Genomic DNA, 11,002 nt, shown 5'->3' on the forward strand with positions numbered 1-11,002 from the left:
AATTCCCGATTAAATTTCAAAAATTTGTACAACTAATTTCAGAGTGAACGGCCCCTCGATACAAAGTTTGCTTCCAGGGTTTCAAATTTATTGAAATCTTATCTACGACCGAATGGTATTGCTGGAGTATTCAAAATCGGAAAACTTTCATCATACTTTTGCAAAATGCACAAAAAGTCTTTAAAATAAAATTTTCGGAAGACATCTCAATTAACTATGAGTTAGGCATCTCGGTTAGTAAGTAATAGTTTAATTATGTTTTATAAGCAGAATTTTAGAGTGGAAAAGCAATCTATTCTATGGTCAGTGTCTTGGTGCAGCTGAGATACTAATGGGCCTGTTAACAATTACTGAAAATTTTTCAATTTTCAAGATTTTTAATTCGTACGAAAACCTGAGAGTAAAGGACAAAGTTTTTATCAAAACTGTCAATATTAAATAATATAAAACCTGTTTAAAATTTAGCCTTAAGATCTTTAATTAATAGGCAATAATTTGTATAAATTAATAAAATTCTTTATTCAAAAATGTATTTGTTTAATTGACGTCAATTTAATACAGAAAATTAAGATCTGATGATCATCATTATCATTGCTTCAGGTGCCCTACATTAATTTTACCTGAAACTATTAACTCTTTCAGTCAGTCTTGAAGCGATGAGTGTTCAAAAAGCGCCCCGTGACAATTTGTGGCTTTCGGCCAAAATATGTTTCGATTTACTTCAATTCAAAGCAGTGAAAATTATTTTGAAAATAACTTCCTTATCTATAGTAATCCTGACAGTAATTCAAACTGTCCTCTTTTTGAAAAGATTCGATGGCCTCTATTTTATGAAGTATCTTCCAATGTTTGCCGGATCGCTTTTTGTAAGTAACAAGAAGCGTTTTCTTCTCATTTATTTTTTCAGGTTTTGGCGTCAATTTTATGTGTTGAGAATGTAACACCGGAAGTATTATTGGTTTTGCAAGAGTTTGAGTTCTGGGACGAAAATGATTCTAAACCCAAAATTAGAAACTGGATAAAATGGGAGACACTTTATATTAACACTTTTATAGTTTTTAACACAATTTTGGCACTATTGAGCGGATTTTTTCACGCCATACCGCTCGATGAAGACGAGGATATTTTTTATCCATTAGTCATTTTCAAAGAGTTTTTTCCAGATGTAAAGGATGTATTGGAATGGTTTTACAGATTTAGTTTTTTAATAACTCCGATCGCAATGATAGCACCTTTTCAAATGATAATTTATGTTACGAGTAGACTACGGTTCCAAATTTTTTTGTTCTCAGATATTTTGGAAAATATAAGTGAAGGTTACGACATTTCAAAACCAAATGGTTTAATCGAAAATTCCACGTATCAAAAGCAAATCAAGAGAAGACTCAAAATTTGTATCAAACGTCACATCGATTTCTTGTCGTATGCATTTATTATTTTTTTGATGTTTTATGTCCTATGTTTTAGAGCTGGAAACAAAATGTTAAAAACTACTCAGATTTATATTTTAGTCATGTCTGCTGCTGGAGCAATACTAGGAGTCTGTATAATTTTTTTTCTATTTTCAGTATGTAAGAAAAATCGACTCAAATTAAATATATTTTTTTTAAGTTTGAGGGATCATTCAAAAAGCGATATCCTCGTTTGGTTACTTTAGTGATTTCAACAGGTCTTACTTTTACTCATGCTATTACCGCAGGTCAACTCATGGAAAATACTGTAGGTGCATTAAACTCGTTTAAATAGTCTTTATTACAGGTTTTTTTAGCTGTCAAGACTTTACGAAATTTTGAAAGTTATCGAATGGCACTGCTGGAATCAAGAAAATAAAAAAACCTTAATTATTTTCATACAACACACTCAACAAGTATTCCAAATAAAATTCTTAGACACGGTAGTAGTCAATTACCAGCTGGGTATTTCGGTCAGAAAGAAATCTTAATATCTGTTATAATTAATAATAGACTGATTTTTCAGATAGCGAAAGCAGTTTATTCCATGATTTCAGTTTTAAGTTCGCTTAAAAATATTGAAAAATCATAATATATAAAACTGTTTGTCAGAAATTAATCAGTAGATTTTATCAAAATACAAAACCGATTACTAAAATATTTTATCCACTTTTGTAACTAAATATCACGCACTACTAATTGCACTTTTCAAAATCTCAACACAAATTCCAATACTGACTAGTGATGTTTGTTTATAAGCTTTAATATGATTTCATTACTTGCAAAACGTCTTAATTATTTTGTTCATTTACTTGAAAAATATAGTGTTGCTCTTTACTCACGATCTGAACACGTTTGCCAATCAACTTGTTATTCAGAGTAAAAGTGAGTTTATATGGTTCAACTGAAATGTTCAGCCTCACTTTTACTCCTAATAACATAATATACTATTTTAGCAAATTATTTTAGTACCAAATCACATCTCAACAAATAAAACTGTCGAATTGCACACGAAATACAACAATTTTAAATAAAATGTATATGAAAGAGTAAGTTTCTTATAATTTCACCCTCTTTGGTCTGTTCTTAAAGTTGAATGTTTAATTTCTATAGTTTTACAATATTATTTAAGTTTTTCTAAATATAAAATTATTTTTGTTTTTAATGAAAGTGTAAAATAAAAACTTTGAATCATTTTGTGTGTTTTTCTAACATTGAAGTCTCTCTTTTTAAATAATTCTTGTAGTATCAGTGACTAAAAAAAAGTGAAGCAGTCACCAATGTCTCCTTTAGTGTTTTATTAATTGAATTTATACACTTAAGGGTTGATTATTTATCAAACAGAATTGTAAATATTGACCCAAATGAATTATTTACTACTCACATAAAGAAATACGAAAATACAAAAAACACCTAAACTTATGTTTCTTTTAATTTATTAATTAAAGAAACTAGTAAAAAAACTTTCATTTGAGATCAAAGAATCAACATTAAACGGAAGACAGACCATTTCAGTTTCTACTTGAAGCAATGAGTGTGCAAAAGCTGCCCCGCGACAATTTATGGCTTGTAGCCAAACTCTGTTTACACTTATTTCAATATAAACCAGTAAAAATTATTTTAAAGATCATCTCCTTATCGATAATAATTCTGACATCAATTCAAACTTATCTCTATTTGCAACGTTTTGACAGCGATTATTTCATGAAATATCTCCCAGTTTACGCTGGATCTATTTTCGTGAGTAGAAAAAGTTGCGTTTTCGCTTTTAATTTTATGTTATAGATTTTGATGTCAATTTTCTTTATTGAGAATATATCGCCAATTATGCAGTCTCTTTTCAATGAGTTCGAGTTTTGGGATGAAACTGAGTGTAAACCAGAAACCAGAAACTGGATAAAGTGGGAGGCACTTTACATTAACACTTTTGTGGTTGTTAACACAATTGTTGCACTCTTGAGTGGAGTTTTCCACGTCATTCCGCTTGATGAAGACAAGGATATTTTTTACCCTTTGGTAATTTTCGAAGAGTTTTTTCCAAATTGGAAATACGAACTGGAATGGCTGTATAGATCGAGCTATCTAATCGTTCCGTTATTGATGATTTCTCCTTGTGAAATGACTATTTATTTTACAAGTCGAATGCGATACCAAACAACTTTAGTCTTAGACATTTTGGAAAATATTAATGAGGGTTTTGACATTTCCGATCCAGATACATTAATTGAAAATTCCAAGTATCAAGAAGGAATCAAACAAAGACTCAAAATTTGTATCAAACGCCATACTGAAATCCAAACGTAAGTCCTCACTCTCTCCTTGAAATAATAATTATCTTTGATTAGAACTGGAAAAACACTTGTGAATGGATCTCAAGCATATACTTTTCTCATGTCTATTGCTGGAGTAATAATAGGAGTCAGTATTATATTTTTTCTATTCTCAGTAAGTAAGTAAAATTCAATTCAAATTAATTGTTTCAAAGTTTGAAGGATCATTCGAAAAACGATACCCACGTTTAGTTACTTTGGTCATATCTGCAGGCCTTACTTTTACTCATATCATCATCGCAGGACAATTAGTGGAAAACATTGTACCTAAATTTCTGTTTAAGTTGTATTTATTGCAAAACTTACTTTTAGGCGACAAAGTTTTTCGAAATTTTACAAGCTGTCGATTGGCATTACTGGAATCAACAGAACAGAAACATTTTAATCATTTTCATGCAAAACACCCAACAAGTTTTTCAGATAAATTTTTTAGACGACATGGCGGTCAATTACCAGCTAGGTATTTCGGTGAGATAAAATTTTTAAAGTTCATTATTCTTATTTCTACCAAAATATATTTTTTAGATAGCACAATCTGTTTATTCTATGATTTCAGTGTTGAGATCCCTTAAAAATCTTGACGACTCATAAAACTCAAAAAATGTCTTAAATAATCTTTAGACTATAAACAGGTTAGGGTAAGTCTTAAAAAAATTGTAGAATATTTATACAAATTTTCAAATTTTCATAAGTAGCCATTAATTATGTAGAAGAAATGTGTTTTGTTATCTTTCTGCTAAAGTAGAATAGAAATAGAATAAAATTGTTTCACAGACTGTACCCCAGCTAAGCGGTTGTCTATCACTCTCATACAAACTCGTTCTTTCTATCTTCTGCGCATCTCGCGGCCTTTCTTATTCAGAATTAATAAACAAATAATAATTGAAAACGATAGTTGCTTTTCTTGGATTTTATTCAACAATAAAATTTCTAATTAATTTCACTATTTATTTAATGATTCATTTAGATTTGAATTTCTAATAATAAATAATTTCCGACAGCAAAAACCATCTATTCAATGGTTTCAATGATAATGAGCAAACTTAAGAATATTGACTATTCGAAGAATTAGTCGTTAGTGATATTTCACGATAAATTTAAGTAGTTTGAGGTCAAGGTTTTCAAATCATCAAGACAAAAGTGACACAAATGCAAATGAAAATGTGTGATAATGTGCTTTCCTTATACAAAACACCAACCTATAACTAAAAAAAGTGGTCAAAGGAATTAGCAAACTTGCTGTTGTAATATTTACTAATCACAACAATTATGTATTAATGTTTAGAAAAACTGAAAAACAGAAAGTACTGGTCCTGATATAAAAAAAATTAAATGTGCACCAAATAATGTTTTAGTCAGATCTACAGTCTTGACTATTTTTAATTCAAAAGAATGCTTTTCACAATAAATTTGGAATGTTTTCAAATTATTTATTATCAACAATGTATTTATATGTATTATAATAGGTAGTAAACACTGTTTCGAATACAAAATGTCTTTTGATATTAATCAAAAAGTAACAATAATAACAAGTCTTAAAAAAAGAAGCAAAATGTTCCTTAATGTTTAATCATTTATAATTAAAAAACGTAATAAAATCAAATTACCAAACTTATTGTTGCAACATTTATTAATCACAACACTTATTTATCAATTAAGCGTTTCGTAGAAAAATATTATTCATAACTCATTATTTATTTGGCTTTCTTCGTAACTTAAAGCAATGTTAAATTTTGAAGAAAAACCAGACGAAAACATATTCAAAAACGACGTTTTGTGGCTTTCGCGTAAACTTTGCTTCGACTACTTCAACACTAAAATCGTCAAAATTGTCCTTTTTATCTTATCAATTGGGATTGCAATTTTGACACTAATTCAGACTTTTCTATTTTTGCATCGTTTTGATGGCCGCTATTTTATCAAATTTGCGCCAATATACGTTGGAAGCTTTTTCGTAAGTGTTGTTAAATTTCCAGTGACGTGCTAAAGTTTCATTAAAAAAATTTGTACGCCAGTGTAAATGTTAACTGATTCGTAATTTTAAGATTCTCCTCTCAATTGGGCACATTCCATTTTCCTTGACTGTGGCCAGTTATTTAAAAGATATAACTTTTTGGAAAATCGACTGTGCTGGTCCTGGTATTGAAAAAAAAATTAAAAAGCAGGCAATGTGCACCAATATTTGTTTGGTCACTTGTACAGTCACTGGTTTAGTAAGTGCAATATTTCATGTCATGCCACTGGAAGACGATGACGAGTTGTTTTATCCTTTGGCTATGTTTCAAGAGTTTCTGCCAAAATGGAAAAATATATTATCGTGGATATACAGGTTTAGTTTCTTCATCATTCCGTTTTCAATGCCGATACCGCTATATATTGCGATTTATTGTATCACAAAATGTTATTTTCAAATGTTACTGTTTTTGCCATTTTTGGAAACCATAAATACAGATTTTGACACAACTTCAAATGATTTGGTATACAATCAACAATATCAGAATATTATTAAAAAAAGACTGGTATTTTGTATTAAACGACATTCCTACTTTGTCAAGTAAGTACATATTTATTATTTCCAATTATTTACTTATTTTTGCACATGTTAAGAGCTGTGAATGAGCTCAACCAAAAAATGTACGTCCCAATTGCCACTTTCTCAGTAATGGGAATTATTATAGGAGTCAGTGTTTTTGCATTTCTTTTCTCAGTAAGTAAAATTTTAAATAGTATTTCGAATTAATCTCTCACAAGTTTCAAGGAACTTTTGAAAATAGATACATTCGAGTAACTACTTTAGTGTTTACCATTGCAACTATTTCCATTCATATTTTTTGCATTGGTCAATTGGTCGAAGATGGAGTAAGTAATTTTCCCCTTTTAATGTGAGATTAATGTTTTTTCAAGTGTTTTAAAATTTACAAAACGTTGAAAAAGATGGATTGGTACTGTTGGAATATTGAAAACAGAAAACTGTATATTGTTTTTTTACAAAATACTCAAACCATTTTTAGGCTCAAATTCTCGCAAAATGTCTCCGTCAACTATAGACTTGGTTTATCGGTAATTTTCATCCTTTTCAACATGACCCAATTATTATTAATTTGTTTCAGATCTTGAAAGCTATTTATTCGATGATTTCAGTTATGAGCAAACTTCGAAATATTGATTATTCCAAAATCTAAATGCTTTGTCAAAATATAGCGATTATGCACTAAGTTTCTCTTAATGTTATTGTAGCAACCTGAAAATTAAAATGTAAATTAAGACATTGTAATAAATAAATTAGTAAAAATCCAGGTGTTATAATATCGATTTTAAATTTTTCCCTTAATCAAAGACAAATAGATATATTTTTGAGCACCTCGTAAAATAACAATTTTTTATAAAAGTTCTAATAGCATAAATTATTTTATCAAACTATAAATGCATAAGAACTCAATTTTGGTAGTACGTTTGCATCAAACAGTTAAAAGAAAAATGTTTAAAAGAATTCATTTATATAAAGCAAATACTTTATCGAAACTAATATATTAATGTTATGAAAGGACTAACTTATTGATAGTTAATTGTATTAAATAAAGCACCACGAAGTTGTTTGATAATTCTCATGTAAATACATAAAAATTGTAAAAACATAAAAATTTAATTCTCTATTTATGTCTTGAGCTACTTTTCAAGGTTTTGCCTACGTTTTCCAGTTTTTCAACAGCACATTTAAAGCCGTAATGATATTAATTAATGAAAACAACGTAATAAATAAATAAATAATCAAATAATAACCCAATCTCTTATATTAACATTAATTTTTTACACTTAACGACAAACAAATAGGTTTTAAGCCGGTATATAGTGTAGTAACGATCACGTAATAAAAGCTCATGCAATGATATAATATTATTACTATTGTACTAGTGGCTGAATCAGATAGACATGTCCACATCAGACTTACTAAAAAACGATGTTTTGTGGGTTTTACGAAAGCTTTGCATCGACATATTTCAATATAAAATAATCAAAATTTTTCTAATATTAATTTCATTCAGCATAATTGCATTAACCCTAATTCAAAGTTACCTTTTTTTAAAAAAATTCAACGGTTATTATTTTATTAAATATTCAGCTGTTTATACCGGTTTTCTATTTGTAAGTAATTAAAATATTGTAATTGCGGGTACGACAAACTTTACAGATTCTGGTTTCATCGGTTACAATTTTACCGATTGTAAAAAACGTAAAAACATTTTTGGTGAAATATGGTATATGGAAAATAAATAGTGCCACTCCTGAAATTGAGCGCAAAATCAGAAATGAAGCTTTCTGTATTAATTGTGTTGTGTTTTGTAACACAATTCTAGCAATAAGCAGTGGAATATGTCACGCTATTCCGTTGCAAGATGACGAAGAACTCTTCTACCCTTTGTCAATTTTTGAAGAATACACTCCAGAATGGAAAAATTTGTGTTCTTGGATATATAGAGCCATGTTTGTTCCAATACCGATTATAATGTTGGCTCCTTGTTATGCTTCTGTCTACTTGTGCTGTCAAGTTCGGTTCCAATTTTTACTCTTGTTGCATTTTTTGGAAAACATCAATCCAGACAATAAGAATATAACTGACAAGAAATTTCAAACAGAAATTAAAAACAGGTTGCTGTTCTGTATCAAACGACACAGTCATTGCTTCTTGTAATTGATTCATCATTTTTTGTTGATATCATAATATAATTTGACCGTTTTAGCGCAGCAAAGCCTATAGTAGAAAATTTTAAAAAGTTTGTTTTCGCACTAGCTGTATGTGGGACACTGTTGGGCATAAGTATTATAAATTTCCACTTTTCTGTAAGTTAAAATTTTAAGAAAATCTGCTTTACAAAAAACAGTTTAAAGGATCGTTTGAAGGAAGATATCCACGCGTCATTACTTTAATTATTACAGGAAGTGTGACTTTTGTTCTTATTATATTCTCGAGTCAACGAGTTGAAAATATTGTAAATATTTGTTTTAATGTTTTTAAAAATTCTCATACAAACTTTTAGACTTCGGAGGTTTTTGAAGTCTTGCGCAGCATCAATTGGGTTTCTTGGAATAGTCAAAATAAAAAAATATTAATAATCTTTTTGGAAAACGCAGAATCAATTTTTAAAATCAAAATCACTGAAAATGTTTCGCTTAATTTTGAATTGGGTATTACGGTAAGTTTTGATATATCAAAAAAAGTCTCTAAAAATGATTTCAGATGGCAAAAGCTGTTTGGTCAATGGTCTCAGTTATGGAGCAACTGAAAAATATAAATTACTCAGACGACAATTAATTAATTATTATATTACATAATGCACCACGAAGATTTTTGACAATTCTCATGCAAATATGTAGTTCTTGTTCTTAACCAACCGCAAACGTGTAAAAATAAAAATAAAAAATTTATTCTTTATTTTTTGAAATTTTTCTTACGTTTTCAGACTTTTCCACAACAAATTTAAAGCCGTGATAGTAATTAGAACAACGTAATAAATAAATAACTATAACTCTTACATAATAACATTAATTTTTTACACTTAACACCAAACAAATGTGCTTTCAAATTTTCAGTGTAATATAATCACAATTTTTCTGACACCAACTTCATTTAGCACAAAAAGATTAACCCCAATTAAAAAAAAATTGTTAAATATTCAGCTGGGTATAGGTACTGGTTCTTTGCATGTAAAAAGAGTGCAAAATCAGAAATAAAACGTTCTATATCAATTATTTTGTGTTTTGTAACACCATTTTAGCAATAATCTGTGAAATATGTCACAATATTCCGTTGTAAGATGACGAGGAACTCTTCTACTCTGTCAATTTTCGAAAAAAACACTCCGGAATAGAAATATTGATTTTTATAAATAACAGCATCAACTTTTGTCCCAACACCTATTATAATTTTTAAAATCAAAGTCAAAAGGTATCTAAAAAAAGTCTTTAAAAATTATTACAGCTGGCAAGAGCTGTTTGGTCTGTGTTTCATAGTCAACAAAAACAAATTTTATTCACTAATTTTTGTTATGAAACGCTTTGTGGGTTTTTTAAATGGGTAGTAATGAAGCGATCACTAAATAATTCAATTTTGATCAGTATAAAATGATAAATGATCGACATTTAATTAATTTTTGCTCAGAAACTTTAAGCAAAAGTGGTAAAACAACATCAAATTGAAAAAAAATCAGTCTTGGTTACATAACAATGTATGGCCCATGAGCAAGAATGTTATTTATTATTAAAACTTATTTTTGTATTACTCAATATTTATTATAATTGAAGGGTGTTATATGTATTAGCGAGTGCCCCTGCGCAAGAATGATTTTACTAAAAGCTGGAAACTGCATAAATAATAATCAGTTTAATCAGCGTAGACCATTGCTGTGCTCTTGACACCACAATTATGTTTTTGAACGCTTTGCGACATTCCGATTTTGCTCGGAAACATTTTGTTTGTAAATGTGTGAATATTAGATTAATTAGTTTTGCTAGACATTCATTCATTGACTTTACTGTGCATTTATTAATTTTACTATTCATTTATTATTTTTACTGATCATAAATACTTGTCGTTTAAATAATATACTGTGCATTTGATTTGTTCCCTTTTTAAATTATTTTCGATTTTTCTACTACAATAACCTTCATATTAATTTAGACATCGTAATAACTAATGTAATAAAAACCCCTATTACTTTAATATTAACAGTAATTTTTACATTTAACGGCAAACAAATATGTTTTAAGCTCGTTTATCGTGTAATAATGATTTGTAATAAAAATTCTTGAAATGATATAATATTATTATTATTGTGCTAGTGCTTAAATCATACAGACATGTCCACATCAGACCGACAAAAAAACGATGTTTTATGGGTTTTACGAAAGCTCTGCGTCGACCAGTTCCAATATAAAATAATCAAAATTTTTCTAACATTCATTTCACTCAGCATAATCACATTAACCCTAATTCAAAGTTACCTCTTTTTAAAAAAATTCAACGGTTATTATTTTATCAAATACTCAGCTGCTTATACCGGTTTTCTATTTGTAAGTAATTAAAATATTGTAATTGCGGCTACGATAAACCTTACAGATTCTCGTTTCGTCAATTACAATTTTACCGATTGTAAAAAACGTAAAAACATTTTTGGTAAAATATGGTATATGGGAAATAAATAGTGCCACTCCTGAAATAGAACG

At 28.8% G+C, this 11,002-nt stretch overlaps 3 protein-coding genes across 3 annotated transcripts; all 3 read left to right on the forward strand.

Moving 5' to 3' along the window:
- Window positions 1–1,222: 1,222 nt before the first annotated feature.
- On the forward strand, window positions 1,223–2,043 carry LOC123014895. Its single transcript, XM_044414195.1, has 5 exons — window positions 1,223–1,422; window positions 1,468–1,567; window positions 1,612–1,719; window positions 1,769–1,924; window positions 1,978–2,043. Exons 1-5 carry the CDS (start codon window positions 1,223–1,225, stop codon window positions 2,041–2,043), a joined length of 630 nt encoding a protein of 209 aa, XP_044270130.1.
- Window positions 2,044–3,551: 1,508 nt separating this feature from the next.
- LOC123014896 lies at window positions 3,552–4,372 on the forward strand. The gene is made up of 5 exons (XM_044414196.1): window positions 3,552–3,751; window positions 3,797–3,896; window positions 3,937–4,044; window positions 4,094–4,249; window positions 4,307–4,372. Exons 1-5 carry the CDS (start codon window positions 3,552–3,554, stop codon window positions 4,370–4,372), a joined length of 630 nt encoding a protein of 209 aa, XP_044270131.1.
- A 2,008-nt stretch (window positions 4,373–6,380) lies between these two features.
- On the forward strand, window positions 6,381–6,963 carry LOC123014873. Its single transcript, XM_044414169.1, has 4 exons — window positions 6,381–6,488; window positions 6,533–6,640; window positions 6,686–6,841; window positions 6,892–6,963. Exons 1-4 carry the CDS (start codon window positions 6,381–6,383, stop codon window positions 6,961–6,963), a joined length of 444 nt encoding a protein of 147 aa, XP_044270104.1.
- The last annotated feature ends 4,039 nt before the right edge of the window (window positions 6,964–11,002 follow it).

Source organism: Tribolium madens, unplaced genomic scaffold (genome assembly GCF_015345945.1).
Source record: "Tribolium madens isolate multiple individuals breed KSU strain unplaced genomic scaffold, Tmad_KSU_1.1 Scaffold_97;HRSCAF=244;Tcas5.2_LG3a, whole genome shotgun sequence".
Classification (NCBI taxonomy): Eukaryota; Metazoa; Arthropoda; class Insecta; order Coleoptera; family Tenebrionidae; genus Tribolium; species Tribolium madens.